This window comes from Coptis chinensis, chromosome 9 (genome assembly GCF_015680905.1).
Source record: "Coptis chinensis isolate HL-2020 chromosome 9, ASM1568090v1, whole genome shotgun sequence".
Taxonomy (NCBI): domain Eukaryota; kingdom Viridiplantae; phylum Streptophyta; class Magnoliopsida; order Ranunculales; family Ranunculaceae; genus Coptis; species Coptis chinensis.
This window is the reverse complement of record NC_141464.1, coordinates 63,551,514-63,569,990: the sequence shown is the minus strand read 5'-3', so window position 1 is coordinate 63,569,990 and position 18,477 is coordinate 63,551,514. Positions and strand designations below refer to the sequence as shown.

The 18,477-nt window shown below is 36.5% G+C and overlaps 1 protein-coding gene across 3 annotated transcripts; it reads right to left on the bottom strand.

Moving 5' to 3' along the window:
* Positions 1-11,475: 11,475 nt before the first annotated feature.
* Positions 11,476-18,426, bottom strand: RK3 (receptor kinase 3). Of its 3 annotated transcripts, none has more exons than XM_086583580.1 (7): positions 16,959-18,426; positions 13,402-13,530; positions 13,088-13,275; positions 12,739-12,949; positions 12,373-12,610; positions 12,124-12,274; positions 11,476-12,037 (listed from the first exon to the last, which is right to left on the bottom strand). In XM_086583580.1, the coding sequence occupies exons 1-7, from the start codon at positions 18,256-18,258 to the stop codon at positions 11,729-11,731; spliced, it is 2,526 nt and encodes an 841-aa protein (XP_086439706.1). In that variant the 5' UTR covers positions 18,259-18,426; the 3' UTR covers positions 11,476-11,728. The 3 variants fall into 3 exon arrangements, with proteins under 3 accessions (XP_086439706.1, XP_086439707.1, XP_086439705.1); XM_086583581.1 differs by having other exon boundaries at positions 11,476-12,077; positions 12,180-12,274; positions 13,088-13,278; positions 16,959-18,402; XM_086583579.1 differs by having other exon boundaries at positions 13,088-13,278; positions 16,959-18,397.
* Between the last annotated feature and the right edge of the window lie 51 nt (positions 18,427-18,477).

Below are 18,477 nucleotides of genomic sequence, written 5' to 3'. Positions count from 1 at the left end.
AGATACTTGGGATGTAGATCACTCGTGATAGAAAGAGTGGGAAGTTGTGGCTTTCTCAAGAAAGCTACATTGAGAAGGTGTTGAAAAGATTCAACATGGATCAAGCGAAGCCAGTCAGTTATCTACTTAGTGGCCAGTTCCGCATGACCAAAGAGATGTGTCCAAAGGGTGAGCATAAGCAGAGTCAGATGGAAAAGATTTCTTATGCATCCGCAGTAGGCAGTTTGATGTACGCAATGGTGTGTACAATACCAGACATAGCTTTCGCCGTGGGCGTTGTAAGTCGTTTTCTGTCAAATCCGGGGAAGGAGCATTGGAAAGGTGTTAAGTGGATATTGAGATATCTCAGTGGCACTTCCAAATCATGTTTGTGCTTTGGTGGAAGTAAGCCCTTACTTGAAGGCTACACTAATACAGACGTGGAAGGTGATGTTGACTCGATGAAGTCCACCTTTGGTTATCTGGTTACTTTTGCAGGGGGAGCAGTTTCTTGGCAATCAAAGTTGCAAAAGTGTGTTGCCCTCTCCACTACAGAAGCCAAGTATATTGCATCCACTGAATGTTGTAAAGAGTTGCTATGGATGAAGAGATTCTTCGACGAACTAGGGCTAAAGCAGAAACAGTTTGTAGTTTTATGTGATAGTCAGAGCACCATCCATTTGAGCAAGAATCCGAGTTTTCATTCTAGATCCAAGCACATACACGTGCATTATCATTGGATTAGAGAAGTACTCGAAGACAAGCATTTGTGTATCGAGAAGATCCATACCGACAAGAACGGGTCGGATATGATGACCAAAGTCTTACTGAAAGCTAGGTAAGTTTGATGTTTGTTGTGCTATTGCCGGAATGGCAGCACACTCCTCCTGTTGATTTGGAAATTGCATATAAGAAGCTAGGGGTGTAATACGGGGTGGGCCGGGTCAATTGTGGGTCAAATAATGATGGGTCGGGTTGGGGCAGGTCTAAGGGATACAAACCCAGTGGTCACCAACGGGGCGGGGCGGGTTGAAGTGTCATGTCTTAGTACCATCACCTGACCTGTTGGGTCACCTTACGAGGCGGGTTTTGGGCGGGTCATTCGGGTCAAGTGGAAATTATCATTTTAACCCAATTTCACCAAGAAAAAAACTTTCTAATTATGCAAGTAATATATTTCCAATTCACAACATAGAGAAAAAAAATATAATCAATCAATTAAAAATAAACAAAAAAAAAAAAAAAAAAAAAAAACTTAAACTAAAACCCAAAACCATATCTATAAATTTGAAACTTTTTTCTTGTGATTTATCATTTGTAAATTGATTATTTTCCATAGCATGATAAAATGAAAATGGGAACGAGGATCTATGGTACAAAACAATAAAATATAAATTAAAAGAATTCAAAATTAATACAAAAATGAATGATTAATCTTCTCCAAAATTTGAAAGTTGAATTTAAACTTTTGATATTTGCCCAATGTTCAAACTTGAATATTTGAAATTGATGTTGAACTTATAAGTTTGTGTTAATATCTCCCAAATTCCTACAAAAGTTAAAAGAAAATATAAATAAAATACAAAAATATTAGAGTTAGAGTCTTGAAATTGTGCGGGTCAACGGGTTTGGGTCAACGACTTTTGACAAAGTGCGGGTCGGGCGGCTTGACGGGTCGGGTTTGAACATAGAACCTATACCCATAGCCCGACTGCGTAAAAATGCTGGCGGGGCAGGGCGGGTTTGTTTTCGGGTCGGTGCGGGTTTGGGTGGCGAGTGAAGACCAGATACCCTACCGGATGATGGGTGATGGGTTAACGGTTTTTTTTTACACTCCTAGAGGAAGCCCCCCTCACTATTCGGGAGGGGGAGATTGTTGGCTTTATCCCTCACATGAGAAGAGAGAAAAGAAGTTCATTCTGCGTGGAAATGTCTGAGCGCGACCCGCGCCCATGTCGTGGAAGACTTCCGATACTTCAGTACCGACCAGCTCGACTTAGTCTTGCCCGAGCAACCAGCATGAAGTCTATTTTCAGGAGAAATTTGGGACCGCGAGTTTGCAATAAAAGTTAGAGTTTTTGGCAAAACCTAACACCCAGAAAATACACGAGAGGCAGAACAAAAGTCAGAGAAAACCTAATTTTGAAAGCTATCAAGATTGAGAGATAACATTTACAGAAATACAATCCTGTAAAGAGATAAGAGTGATCTAGTAAGGTGAGAGACTGAAAGGAGAGATAGTAATTTTTCTTTCCATTTTATAAAAAGAATAGCTCTTGTAGAAGTAGACATCATTGGCCGAACTACGGTATATCTTTGTGTTGTGGTATGCGTTTAATTCTACTTTATATTATTATTTGTTGTTAATAGTTGTTTAGCGAGTTGGGCATATTAGTATAGGTTGTAGTTGATATTTAGAATTTGTCTGGAGTTGAATTGAGTTCAAATACAAATTATCTGTGTAGGGAGAATCAATTGATATTAGTATTAACTCCACTAAACTCCAACCTTGTGTGTGATATAGTACATAAAAGATACTAGCCAATTGAAATTCCTGTGGCAACTAACTGCCACAATATATTTATTCATCTCAATATAACCTACAACGACGTAATTGGTACAGCCCAACGAATTATGAATAAATTAATTTTGAGATCCACATGTTTTAGTCCGTTTGTCAACATGAATTCCGTACCTTGACAGTAATGGTGAACTTCAATTAGAGCATTTGCAATGCAAGTCATAACTTTCACCCCCTCTATCACCGCCACCTCCTCACTTTTCACCCCCTCTATCACCAACCCGGTGATAAACAAGGTGAAGCTGTGCAATGCAAAGGTGATAAAAAACATCTCGGACGGGATGTTAGATTCCGTCTGGAGTTTTTTTATACGAGACGGAATGTAACATCCCGTCTGATATTTTATAACGAGACGGGATGTAACATCCCGTCTGATGGCTCAATACCAACGAGACGAACAAAGGCTCCATTTTCACTTCATTTCCAGCCAAAATTCGATTTTGTAGCCTCCATTCACAACCTTTGAACACAAATTTCCATTCATAATGACTTCTCCATCCCCAACCCATCCCCACCAACCTCACCACATCAAGAGCATTCCCCGATGGTTTGGAAATGTCAAAATTTCAAAAAAAAGGGCAAAAGGATCGTCGTCGAGAACGCCGTAATGTGGGCGAGGAGGACTAAATTGAACTTGGGTTTAATTTTCCACCGCGTTGTGAAATCGAGGACCACCCACCATTAAGCGTCAACATCGGTCCGACCGTAGCAAATCGAGTGGCGGAATCTCAAGTAAGTTTTGATTTTTTTTTTAGTTAATTATTATTATTTATGTTAGTTTATATCAAGTTTGTTGTTGTTTGAATTTGTCGATTATTATTTTAGTTTGAATTTGTATTAGTTTATATTAGTTTATTTTAGTTTGAATTTGTCGTTATTTTAGTTTGAATTTGTATTAGTTTATATTAGTTTATTTTAGTTTGAATTTGTATTAGTTTATATTAGTTTATTTTAGTTTGAATTTGTCGCATTATTTTAGTTTGAATTTGTATTAGTTTATATTAGTTTATTTTAGTTTGAATTTGTCGATTATTTTAGTTTGAATTTGTATTAGTTTATATTAGTTTATTTTAGTTTGAATTTGTCGTATTATTTTAGTTTGAATTTGTATTAGTTTATATTAGTTTATTTTAGTTTGAATTTGTCGTATTATTTTAGTTTGAATTTGTATTAGTTTATATTAGTTTATTTTAGTTTGAATTTGTCGTATTATTTTAGTTTGAATTTGTATTAGTTTATATTAGTTTATTTTAGTTTGAATTTTATCGTATTAGTGTTTGTTGAATGTAGGAAGTACACTTATGGAAAGTCGTTGTGCACTTTCAAATGTTAATGTCGTGGTGGCGTTGTATGAAATCAAAAACGGATCCTAATTTTGTCACGGTTACCGATATTATATCCGCCACACCATTTGGGAGTTTTTTTAATTCTAATTTGGGACAAAATGATCAGGCGTTGTTGTTTGGGATAGTTGAGCGGTGGTGGCCAACTACCCACACATTTCATTTCCCATGGGGTGAGCTTGGGATTACCCTCTTGATTTCACAATGCTCACGGGTATCCCACTTGGTTATGGAGATGCCGTTCCTTTTGATGAAACTTTAGAGGTTTTTACTACGGCGATGAGTTTCTTTGAAGGTTTTGATTTGGTTGAAGATGATGAGCAAGACGAGTTTTTGAGATTATCGGTGGCCGAAAGTTTAAAGGGAGGAGCTATAAATATGAGTTGGTTTACTTGAGATATTTGAATAGACTCAAGGAGAAGCCGAAAGACTATCATATTGGTGAGGAGTCGATCCACGGTATGTGCGTGCCTTCCTCTTCTACTTTGTTGGTGCGGTATTATTTGGATATCTTGATAGTTATTTACGATTCGGGTGGATGGCATTTGTCTCGGGCGTAGAGAGGATGTGGGATTATGACCGGGTCAATCCATCTTGGCATACCTTTTACAGACCTCATGATTGAGACGAAAAGCCGCTAAAAGGCAATTTGTGCGGCTTTGTTTGGATTATACCGGTAAGTCTTATTTATTAAGTTATTGTTTCATTTCATTTATTTATCTAATTATTAATGTTGACATGTTTATATATATATATTGATATTGTATTTTATCTATTGATGACAATATTGGTGGTATACGAGCATTTTCGTGTGATGCATCCCCGTGTTGAAGAGGTTGGAAGAGGATGAGACTCATGACCTGATTCCACGTATTCAAGCATGGGGGCTTCATCGTAGTGAAGGGTATGGGGACCTATCACATAATATTCATAACACTTCGCCCAGATTGAGCTTTTAGGAGCTAGTCGAATTGAGTGGCAACCAATCTTTCGGACCCTTTATGCGGATATTCCGGATGTTCCAGAAACGTGAGTACCGTAGACTATCATATATGTGTCATAGAGCAAGGTTTCTTTCTCGCCGCTTATGATACTTATAGGGTCGATCACCATGCGATGGTACCTTGGGGGCCGATGTTGGCGGCAAGTATCCGGAGAGATTGTTATACCTTACCCACCACCTATGGATATGATGACCTCGATATTCTTCCCGCTGTTCTTTCACACTATAGAGCAAACCCAAATGAGTGGCGGGACGCGATCGACTTTCAGTTTTACGGCGACTATGACTTATATTGGAAGAGGGTTGGTCGAGGTCTCTTGCTAGGTCTGCGTTATACCGGGCACCAATTTTGAAGGGGTTACTTCCGGAGCATTGAGGCCCGACATTCATTTCCCAGGGAGGAGTGGAGTTGCCCGCGATCCACGGCCGGGGTGTTTCATGATATTCAGATGCCGCAAAAGAACTCCACGATATTTGATGATGATGACCTTTGGCATTGGAGCATGATTACTTCGAGGGGCAAGATATGAGAATACCTATTCCACCGATAGATGCCGCGAGTGGTAGCAGATTTGTCGATCCTTCGGCGGTTAGCAGGTTAGTATGATTTGAATTTATTTATGATTTGTTATTATTAGTATTCACTATAACCCCTAACTTGCATTTGTTTTGTTAAACATGATGAAGTAAGGTCGAGCTCCTTAACTACTGCTCTCTCACTTATGCCATCGCGTGAGTCCTTCATGGAGTCCTCTCGTCGCGGTTTTGAGTACTTACAAGAAGAACGTGTCGAACTTTGCGCCTTGAGAGGCGTGTGCAAGAGTTGGAGAATGCTGGAAGTGGAGTACCTCAAGCTCAAGCTCAACCCGAGGCTTACAACGAAGAGCTCTTCGACCGGCCTTCGTAGGGGAGGGAGGTCTTAGTAGATATTTTTTGTAGTTTGTAATAACCGCAACCTGCGCCATTACTTGTCTTATGGCGTTTGGGATTGTTGTTTGTAATGAATTTTTGATTAGCGAGGTTTTCTTTGATGAGTTTTGGATATGAATATGTCATTAAACAAAGGAGGTTATGTCCAATTTTTTTAAGAAATTATAAGTTAGTTTTTACCGAAGTTTTACGTGTTAGACTTGGGTGTTGTTCATGATTGTTGTTTGTCTTCTTTATTATTTTCAAAGTATATTAGCAGGTTTTTTATATGAATATGTCAATAAAACAAATGAGGTTATGGCCAAAAAAAATTAAAAACTTATAAGTTCGTATGTTTCCAAAAATGGAACATTCGTTTTATTTCGTTCACATTTGTTTCACTCATTTCACCATCATTGTTGAAACAACAAATTTTTAGTTTGGAATATCACTCATTTTGCAGGCGGTTTGGTTCTGACAGGAATAGTGTATGGGGATACCGAGACGGAATGTAACATCCCGTCTGGTTTTTTAGACCGAGACGGAATGTAACATCCCGTCTGGTGTTTAAGCCCTCCTCACTGCACATTTTACTATTCCAAACAATGCAATTATGGATGGGGATGGTGGCCCATTTGGAATTATTGAGGGTACATGGATAGACATTTGGATACAATGTGTTGTCACTTGGAGAGTGAACAAAAATCGAATAAAATGTGTTGTCAATTGGTAAGTGGACCAAAATCAAAGTATCACATGTGACCTTATCATATGTGACCTTACCTTTCATATTTCGTTTTACTCTTCTATCTTTTATATCAAACAAACAACATAGCCATCTTCTTCCCCACAACCAAGCTAAAAATAGGAAAAATGTCTAGAGAAAGAAAGAATTACATATAACCAAAGGTTATGGGGAGGATCTAGTAGTAATAGTTAGATCTTACGGTTTCACCGGGTCGATCTCCTACATACTTTGGCAAGAAGATGACTACATGGAAAGAGTAAGAGATGAGCATAATGATATGATGAGGCGAAGGAGGAGGAGGAGGTTGCGGTTATTATCCACTTCTTTGGGGCATTAATGACTCAAGCAGCCATTGAAATTGAAGATGTGGATACGACAAAACCGGATGGATCCGTGGCAGGCGAGAGTACACGTTTAGAGATGGTGGTGATTTCAAGAAAAACAAAGATAATGAGGGATTACTTCACAACACCTTGTAGGTGGCCTCCTCATAAGTTTAGACGAAGGTGGGGATGACAAGAGAGCTTTTATGTATATGTTGCATACTTTTGCATCATTCGACGATTACTTTAAAGACAAGGTGGATGGATTGGGTCGGCAAGCAATTTCTGGGTTACAAAAGGGACTAGTCTGCGGTTTGCACAATTAGCAACCGGTTGTTCTTCCGATTCAACGGATGAGTATTTACAAATTGGAGATTCCACAGCAAATGTATCTATGAAGCGTTGGTGCAAGGCAATTATCACGGCGTTTGAGGAAGAGTACTTGAGATCGACCAAGTGAAGTGAGGCGCTTTCGCTAGGATATTAGCTGAAAATGCGCAAGGGGTTTTCCGGGAATGCTTGGATCAATCGACCAGTATGCACCGGGTGTGGAAGAATTGCCCAAGTGGATGGGGAATGGAACACATGTAGGGTACAAGAAGGAACCAACTTTTGATACTTGAAGCCGTTCGCAACAAACATTGTTGGATCCGCATTGCTTCTTCGCCCTACCGTACGAGTTTAGATAATGACATTAACGTGCTTCATCGTTCTCATGTTTTGAATCATTAGAGCAAGGTGAGGCTCCTCATTTGCATTTAATGTGAATGGTAATGACTATGATATGGGATATTATCTTGCGATGGTATTTACCCAAAATGGGGCACATTTGTTCAAGCCATTCGTTATCCAAGAAATAAGCATGAAAAGATCTTTACTCAACGCGTCAAGAAGCCGCAAGAAAGGATGTTGAAAGGGCGTTTGGAGTTTTGCGTGCACGATGGCATATTGTTAAGGCTTCACGTCATAGTGTTGTTGTTCTTGGAGATATAATGAAGGCATGCATTATAATGCATAATATGATTGTTGAGAATGAACGTGAAAGTGGAGTTTGGAATTGGAAAGGTCGAGGAAAGAAACAATACCGCTCTTTTCGGAAGATGATGGTTTTCATTTTGTCTATCGATGATTGAAGCAAGAAATAAGATCGAAAATGAAGTTACACATACTAATCTTCAAAAGGACTTAGTTGAACATGTTTTTAATTGGACCGCATTGAAGAAACAAAGCAGATCCGGTACCAATTTATGATCCAAATTGGTCGGATCCGGATGAGGGAGAAGGAGAGGCGAAAATTAAAATGGAAATGAAAATGTATTTCCTATGTATTTCCTAACGTGAACTATTAAGTTCCAACGTATTTCCTATGTATTTCCTATGTATTTCCTAACGTGAACTATTAAGTTCCAACGTATTTCCTATGTATTTCCTAATGTATTTCCTAATGTATTTCCTATGTAGTTCCAACGTATTTAATCGGTTGTATTTTAATGAACTATATTACAATGTATTTTAATTTGATTGGTAATTGTATTTCTATGAAAATAATTATATTGGACAGAACATACATAGTGCATTAATTAAAAAAAAAGTTAGATAAAAATACATAGTTCATTAATTAAAAAAATACAATGAAATTAAAATACATAGTGCATTAATTAAAAAAGACAGTGAAATTAAAATACATAGTGCATTAATTAAAATACATAGTGCTTTAATTAAAATAAAATACTAGATAATTAAAATACATAAGCTTAGTTAGAGCTAGAACCACCTCTAGCCCTTCCCCATTCAAAGACGTATTTCAGCTTGTTGTTGCTTTCGATTATAAAAGCGGTATCGGGATGGAGGACACTTGTATCGGTAGCTAAAATCTTAGCTTCATATTGCATCTTTTGAAGCCGATTTTTTTTTTTCAATTGAACCTGATTTTTTCTGCTTGAATCGATTTTTTTCTTCTCTTGCCATCACAGTTCTTTGACCATATGCAAGTTCCCTTTCCCTAAGTTCTAAGCATTTTTGTGTTTCATTTGCATCATGTGCAAATGTATCCTCTAAACGCGTGTAAAGTAACCCTCCAACATACCAAATGATTTTTCTTGGTTCCTTTTGGACTTGGCTTTCTTCGATCCAAGAGGGCGCTCCATTTCTTTTGGGCGCTCTATTTCTTGAGAACCCTCCAATTCAACTCCACCAACACTTGGTGAATTAGAAGTTGAATCTTCACCATCATTTTTTGCACCTTTTCCTTTGTGGGCGGGTTTTGACCTTGCCTCAAAAACGTTACTCCACTTTGGATTATCCTTGAGTATAACGTAACAATGATCAAGTGAAAAAGCCGATTTTTCTTGTAGTTGGTATCATCCTTGCCTCGGACAACTAAAAAAAAAATGGTGGTAATTAGACTAAAATAATCACTAGGACTAAGATAATTAAACTGCAATAATAATTAGACTAAGATAATAATTAGACTAAGACTAAAATGGAAATAATAAATACACTAAGATAATTAGACGAAGACGGAAATAATTAGACTAAGACTAAGATAATCAATAAATTCCAAATTGACAACGTTGTAATTACCCGCTTTGTATTGTTGTACCACTTGCATGTCGAGCCTCCACCGCATTCACAATTGCAACAAATTTGTTCATCATTTTTGAAATATATTTCCACCTTCCGCTAATTGAATCGGGAGACCTATCCGACCCACGTGCTTGATTGAACTCGTTTGTTACCGCGATTCCAAAATCCTTTTGCATTTTGGAAAGCACCAACAATAGAGTCTTCACTAATTTTTATCCAAGCAAGACATAGAGCTTGATCATCGGACATGCTAAAGTGAGCTCTCTTTTTTGCTTGAGTGCTACCACTTGCTTGAGATGCTTGAGTTGATGCCATTTGATATTTGGTTTTTAAGAACTGATTTTAAAGAAGAAGAAATATGATATATGATTGTTGGAAGTGTGAGTTGAAATGAAACAAATGTTGTATATATACCAAAGTTTTTTATTTTGACCGTTTTTTGACCGTTCTGACTTTTTGACCGTTGGTAGCCGTTAGGACTCCGGACGGGATGTTGGATTCCGTCTGGTGAGTTTTGTAATCCAGACGGAATCCAACATCCCGTCCGAAGTTAACAAGTCGATGATAAACTTCGGTGGTTGGTTTCACCTCGTTTTGAACTGGGGAAAATTATCACCTTCATTATCACCCTGCATTGCACAGCAGTTTTGGACCCAAGTAGGTGATAATTATCACTACCCCCTCTCTATCACCTGCATTGCAAATGCTCTTATAGGCAACTCTATTATCTTGCCTTCTTATGTTGGACTGTTTGGTGCACGTTTTTGTGTTGTATCAGCCATGACAGTGACAGGAAACATAAAATACCCTTTAACCTAAGGAAAATATACATTTGGCAAGTTTTGAATTTTTCCTTCTTTTAGATATATTGGGAAGAATATATTCCTCAAAGATGAAAGACTATATGCCCTACTATTTTTGTGATGGTTAAATATAGGGTTAACTAGTACCCCCAACTAGATGAGCCAATTAGGATTTTCCCTCCACTAAATGAGAAATTAGGGTCTTCCCCCTAAATACACACAAAAATAAAGTCAAAGTGGGCTGACCGAAATTTTTTTGTGTGTATTTAGGGGAAAGACCCTAATTTCCCATCTAGTAGGGGGAAATCCTAATTGGCTCATCTAGTGGGGAATAATACTAGTTCACCCTTAAATATATCTGTCCGAGGCCTGAATAAACAATAGAACTCTTGTTTTCCCATTAATTGATACAGTTTTTACTCAGTATGGACGAGAGTCGACGCTAATAATGTTTAGAGATAGGTCTCTTAGGTGAAAGTTATTTGATCAAAGATTTACGTCAGTGTTTCCTGGTAAGTGAGCTCTTCCATTTACTTCATTATTATACATGACCAGTTAAATATGAATTGGATGCTGATCTATTGTCTAATTGGATGCTGATCTAATTGTGCAAGTGAACTTAAGTTGTGCAAGTGAACTGAAGTTGGCCAAACAATTAGTAACGTTTTATCATCGCATTCAACAATAATCCAAAAAAACAATACGCCACTCCAAAATTGTTTAACAAGAATACTGATCCTTGTCCTCAATATGGTGATAATGTCCCCAAACCTAAGTTGAATTCACTCATGAATTCATTGTCCATGTCAAGAATTGGGTGCTTCTGCCCTGTATCTTGAGGTCTAAGCAGAAACCAATCAATGTAATGTGCATGTAGTAGTACTTTTCTTGTTTCTTTTTTTTTTCACTGCTGGAAACTGTTCCTTTTTTTTTCGGAATCATTATCTTTATTCAAGAAAAAATATCAAGTGATTGCTATATTCTTTGCTTACGATGAAATTAAGGTTGATGCACTAACAGAAAAACGGTTATCAGATATTCATTCAGAGCTACAAAATGGACTAGATCAGGACAGGAAAACACAGAGAAGAACCTAGTCCTCTTACATCTTCATAAACAATCAAAATCATACTGCAATTTCAATTCAGTTCATGGAAGTAACCAAATAACTAGTCAACGAATACCAATAACAAAGAAATATTGAATTCTTGAAGAAAATTAGATGCTGAGAATACTGGAAAAGATTGAAACTATGCACACCAGCATGCTTATATTCTGTTTTCAACTACTAAACTGGTGAATAATAAACTGTACAAACTAGTACTCACAAAATCTTTACACTCCAAAATTGATATTTTCAAGTATCCAACCTCTCAGTTCTTTGTGGAATAAATATCAACCAAGTAGACGAATTATGCGCACTAACATTTTACCTATGTATTGACTTCACTCGCTACCTGGCTTCAAGCATTGTAATCGTCACTTGGTTCACGCTACACGTTTCTTGATCAATGGAAGACGAGTGGGCTCCATTAGGAGTCCTTCCTAGAGAAAAACCAGGCTCTTTAGGTTGGGCTAGTACTGGGGTCTCACTACCCAACATCAATAGCACAGAAGAAATAGTTGGTCTATCTTCTGCATGTTCTTGAACACATAAAAGAGCAATTTGTATGCATTTTAGGACTTCGTACGGAGAGCTTGTATCACTCATTGATTCATCCCTCAGCTCCAAACCCTTTCCATCTTTCCATAGATTCCAAGCCTGATAAGCATTTCCAATTCACGGCCACGTATAAATAATACTGCAAAATGCAAATAATAAGGCAAACAGAAAATTCAAATACTTACATGTCCAAGAAGGTTGAGTTCACTGCTGGCAGAGAAAAATCCTCTGTTTTTCTTACCACTTACTATCTCAAGCACTAGAACACCGTAGCTAAACACATCGGATTTCACAGAAAATAATCCATCCATCGCATATTCAGGAGACATATAGCCACTGCATTTTATCATTGAAGGAAAAAAGTTAGCCAACCGCGCTTTAGGGGTCTCTCACTATGTTGTGCCTGAGTGAAATGTTTATCGTTGGGTACTTACTATGTCCCAACTACTCTGGTTGTACTGGCTTCAGTTTGTTCACCTCCGAAAATTCTTGCCATGCCAAAGTCTGAAATTTTGGGGTTCATCTCATCATCAAGAAGTATGTTGCTTGCCTTAAGATCTCTATGAATGATTCTAATTCTAGAATCTTGGTGGAGATAGAGGAGTCCTCTAGCGATCCCCTTAATAATGCTGAAGCGCTTTTGCCAATCCAGAAGTAAACTTTTGGTTTTATCTGAATTACATTAACATTATTAAAGTCATATAGAATTTTGATGAATGTGTTAAAAAAGCTATTCATTGCTTTATAGGGATCAATCCGATTAAACCTATTTGAAAATATGTTTTGAAATAGTGACTAACCGAAGAGAAAGGAGTCCAAGCTTTTGTTTGGCACGTACTCATATATTAAAATCTTTTCTTCCTCTTCAATGCAACATCCCAAAAGACTAACAAGGTATCTGTTTTGAAGCCTGGCTATCAGCATGACTTCATTTTTAAGTTCCTCAACACCTTGACCGGAATTTTTAGAGAGTCTTTTCACCGCTATTTGCTGTCCATCTGCTAAAGTGCCCTGTCGATTTCCAAAAAACAGAAGAAGTTCAATGTAAGATTGTAAGGTAAAAAGTGAAAAACCTTACTATCTTATGAAATATATGAAGAGTAAAATGAAATGCCTAAGCATTTCAAGGTTTATCCCTGTGAAATGTACCTTGTATACGGAACCAAAACCGCCCTGCCCGAGCTTATTTGCACTAGAGAAGTTCTCTGTTGCAGCGGCTATCATATGAAAATCAACCATTGGTAATTCTAGATCACCCTTTTTGTTCTCCTCATAATTATCTCTTGTAGTCGATAGAAACATATTGAACAACGGTATTTCTTGGCTTTTCACCCTATCTACTGTATGAAAACAACGAGTAGTTAATAGTGATGAATGATAATGTACGCATAACATATCTATTCCTAGTTTACGAAAACATAACTAGTTGAGATATATGTGACATGCATTTCATGGATTGTTACCTCTTTCATTTGATTTTCCTTTTGTTTTCAGTATCCTCTTTTTCCATACGAAATAGACGCCGAGTCCCACAATTGCCGCTGAGACCACTACAACCGTGATAATAATGGCTATTGATTTACGATGCTTGTCTGCAAATTATCAACATTATACAATCAAACATGCTTGTCTGCAAATTATCAACATTATACAATATATGGTAAACTTGGAGTAGCATCCCTCAATCGCTCATAAAACATACATTTGAAGACTTTGTAGTATTTGAACTTTGAAAAGGTGAAATCAACCCCTGCCTAAATGGCCCCCACTAGTCACAGCATTCAAAGTATCAAACAACGTGGTATCATTTCCTCAATTGAGATGTTTATAAACCAACCCCAAAAATAACAGAAAAAAAACGAATCACCTTCCACGATCACGATATTCTTATTGTAAATGACTAAATGGATTGAAGTCTGAAACGTCGGCTTGAAATTTCTGACATAAGCCACATATGAATTATGATCGAAGTATTAATGTATCATAATGATTCGACCAATCTGTTTTCTAGTTATTAGTGCTATCTTCCGCGACCTTTAGCCAAAAAAAGGTTGTTGATAATTTGATATACTGACAGGTGACAACCACTACAAGGAGAATTTTAGGATGATTTGATTTGGTAAAAAAACAAATATCTTCATGGTGTTCCCTACCGACATTAGGTTGGTCGCACGTCGCACCATAGTACATTAGTAGGTTTTGTCGCGGCGCTTTGGACCGCAACAATTTTGGTCAGGTGTTTTGGACCATGTGTGTCGGGCTGTCAGCTATGTTAACCCAGTTACCTGAGTTTCAACTTGAAATTGGTCGCCATTGGTTCTAACTCGATTTAGTATAAACTTCTTCCCATCGACCCATATCACATAACTTTCATATTATTTAGGTCTCGTTAAATAATTTTTCTATTTTCCAAAAAAGAGATAAAATCTGGTCTGTTTTTATTTCACATTTTATTTTATTTCCTTTTTTATCCTTTTGGGATTGAAAATTTCCCGACTATATGTAAATATATTTTTACATAGTTATATATATATATATATATATATATATATATATATAAAAACTATATTTGCATAGTCATTGAAGCAATAAAAACTTAAATTTACATAGTAATTTTTGAGATTGAAAATTTTCCGACACCTGACATAATATATGTAAATATATTTTTACATAGTCATATATATGTAAAACTATATTTATATAGTCATTGGAGCTATGAAAACTTAAATTTACATAGTAACTTTTGGGATTGAAAATTTTCCGACGACACCAGACAGAATATAAATTTAAACTTTCCTATGAAAAAAAAAATCATATGAAAATTTAAATTTAAATAGGTTAAAAAGACTGTGTAATTTTATATTGTCATATGTAAATACAAATTTATATAGGATAACGTCAGTCCAGTTTGTCCTTAAGCCGAAATTATAAGTAAAGATTGATGACGTCAGCTCGGTTTTCACAGGGGTATTTTGGTTTGTTTTGGCTTTGATGTTATATTTTAAATGATAGGGATGTTTTATACATTTGTTCGCTTATAGGGGGTTTTTGTGCAACCATTTAAGTACCAGGGAGATTAAACCCATTGTATGCATTTGCTAGTGAAAATCACTCACAAAACCAGAACCAGAACCAGTGTTTTTTATAAATCACTCTCAAATACAATTTTCGGGTGTAAATAACCCTCAAAACCAATTTTTAAGTGAAAATAACTAGTAAAGACAAATAGTCCGGATTTAAAATAAATATTTTTCGATTTTACTCTTTCAGTCGTTTTGTTATGAACAATACGTGTTCATACCTTATGTTGATGTATGAACATTGATTGTTCATACCCAAATAGATTAACATACCTCATGCAATATGTTGAGGTATGAACAATGATTGTTCATACTCTAATATGTGTTCTTATTGATCATACATTATGTTGATGTATAAACATTGATTGTTCATACCCCAAATAAATATGAATAATGATTGTTCATAGCATGAACAGTGATTGTTCATACCCCAAATAAGTATAAACAATGATTGTCCATACTTCAATAGATATTCTTACTGATCATACATTACGTTGAGATGTGAATAGTGATTGTTCATACTCCAAATAGATATGAACAATAATTGTTCATACTCCAATAAGTGTTCTTACATTATATTGAAGTATGAACATTAATTGTTCATACCCCAAATAGTTATGAACAATGAGTGTTCATAGCTCATGTTGAGGTATGAACAGTGATTATTCATACTCCCATAAGTGTTTATACTGTTCATACATCACATAATGTATGATCAATAAGAATAATGATTGTTCATATGAACAATGAGTGTTCATAGCTCATTTTGAGATATGAACAATGATTGTTCATACTCAAATAGGTGTTCTTACTGATCATACATTATATTGAGGTATGAACATTGATTGTTCATACTCCAAATAGATATGAACAATAAGTGTTCATAGCTCATATTGAGGTATGAAGAGTGATTGTTCATATCCCAAATAGGCATGAACAATTATTGTTCATACTCCAATAAGTGTTCTTACTGATCATACATTATGTTGAGGTGATTGTTCATACTCCAATAGGTGTTCTTACTGATCATATATTATATTGAGGTATGAACATTGATTGTTCATACCCTAAATAGGTATGAACAATGATTATTCATACTCCAATAAGTGTTCTTACTGATCATAAATTATGTTGAGGTATGAACAGTATGAATAATGATTGTTCATACTCCAATAGGTGTTCTTACTGATCATATATTATATTAAGGTATGAACATTGATTGTTCATACCCCAAATAGGTATGAACAATGAGTGTTCATAGCTCATGTTGAGATATGAACACTTAAATAGATATGAACAATAATTGTTCATACTCCAATAGGCCGGTGTTCTTACTGATCATACATTATATTGAGATATGAACATTTATTGTCCATACCCCAAATAGATATGAACAATGAGTGTTCATAGCTCATATTGAGGTATGAACAGTGATTGTTCATACTCCAATAAGTATTCTTACTGATCATACATTATGTTGAGGTAATTGTTCATACTCCATTAGGTGTTCTTACTGATCATACATTATATTGAGGTATGAACAATGATTATTCAAACCCCAAATAGGTATGAACAATGATTGTTCATATGAACAGTGATTATTCATAGATCATTGTTCATACTATATACACTGGGTCGTTCCGGTTGGGTCGGGCTGCTTATTATTTCACATTAGAGGTATACTTGACATTTCATCTACTCTATCCGTTTTTAATTTCGCGTCAAGAGTATACTTGACCTTTCATCTATCCGGTCCTTATGAGTGATTAAAAAAAAATGGTGTCCTTATGAGTTACTTTCTCCCCCCGATCTGTCCTGGAGAGTTTCTCCCTGGAGTTTCAAAGTATGAACTAATTGTAAAGAGTAATGACTAGTATTTGAGAACGAAAAAGAAATAAAACAAGTGAAAGAATCACATAGATTAGAACCAAAGTACATACCAAGTTCTGATGCCGCCACTCTCACATAGACCTCTTGGCCACCTCCAGTGAACTCTCTAAGATCAATCAAGTCACCAATCCAAACAATGCAACCACTTCCTCCATTTATCATAGGATTTGCATAAGCTGTACATGAACAATTTTTTTCACACACTTTCTTACATTCCTTGAGATTCATACTGGTATCGACAAACGTTTTCGAAGTATCGGGCAGTTTCATACCCTTCAATTTTAAAAACCCATCGTCTTTCCCACATACGAAATTCTTTTTTCGAACACATCCACCAGATCCATCTCTCAAATTCCACTCCCTTAGATTCCTAGGCTGAAAACCCTTTGTACATTTACAAATTGGTGACTCAGTTGCATCACATATACCATAAACACCACAATTCTTATACTTGTCACATTGGTCTTTTGGCGCATCCCAATAACGTTTCCAACCTTCTTTATCGCCTAACCATGTTAGTCTTTGAAGCTTACTAACCTCATCGATCACTAACCTTGAAATGATAGATTCATCAGTTACTTCAAATGAGTAATATTTTTGTTTTCGGTTGAATACAAAATTAAACTTGAATCCACCATTTGAATTCATTTCTGGAACACCACTAAACTGAATTCCATTCCAAGGACCACTTCTATAAATTGGAATCTGTCCTCGTAATATATAAGCTTCAGGGCAACCATCAGGTTCTATAACAAAAGAATGATCACCTATAGAAGGATCTTCAGCACTTTTCCATGATACCAAAGAATTATTTAGACCAGTATTCAAATCCCATCCTAGCTTCATACCTGGTAATAATGTATCTGTAGCATGATCAAAACTCTGCCATCTATAATTCCCTGCATCATCATCGTTATCACTTTTTTCAGTAACAACAAGGTTTCCCGAGTCCAATAGCTTGGCAATGGGTTTATCGGCACTCGGGTTCCCTTGTTTTGATTCATTCGACGACCATATAACACTTTGGTTTTGATTGAGCAATATAAGTTTTCCATTATCATTCATCGTGAAAACTCCTGATGAATTAGTAACTGGGGTGTTTCTGTTTGCAATCCAAACTACTGTTAAAGGTGATATATTCTTGTACCATATTGCCAAGTATCTGTTGTTTGAATTTGTTGGACTGAAGAATCCAAGTTCAAAACGTTGTCCTTGGGAAACAAGAGTCTGATTCTCCCTTAGAGATTGCTTTGGGACAAGGGTGTTGGCTGAAATTGAAAATTTTGAGAAGACTGAAAGCAAAATGATTGAAATGAGTAGAAACGAGTCGAGACAAGGGATGTTGTTCATTGGGCTTTGTGCTCTGAAAAACAGTACGAGGAAATGAGTTTGCTAGATTTCTTTTCATATGGCTATTTTTGTTTGATCATTTAAAGATGCGTGAACACGGAAGTAGCCTAGGCTGCCTAGTAGGGAAAAGAAGGAAGTGTTGATGACTTTGATGTCGATAGTCTTATGGTGTCAAGGAAATAGTGTAAGTTTACCAAACCGCCAGATTAAAAGTTGAAG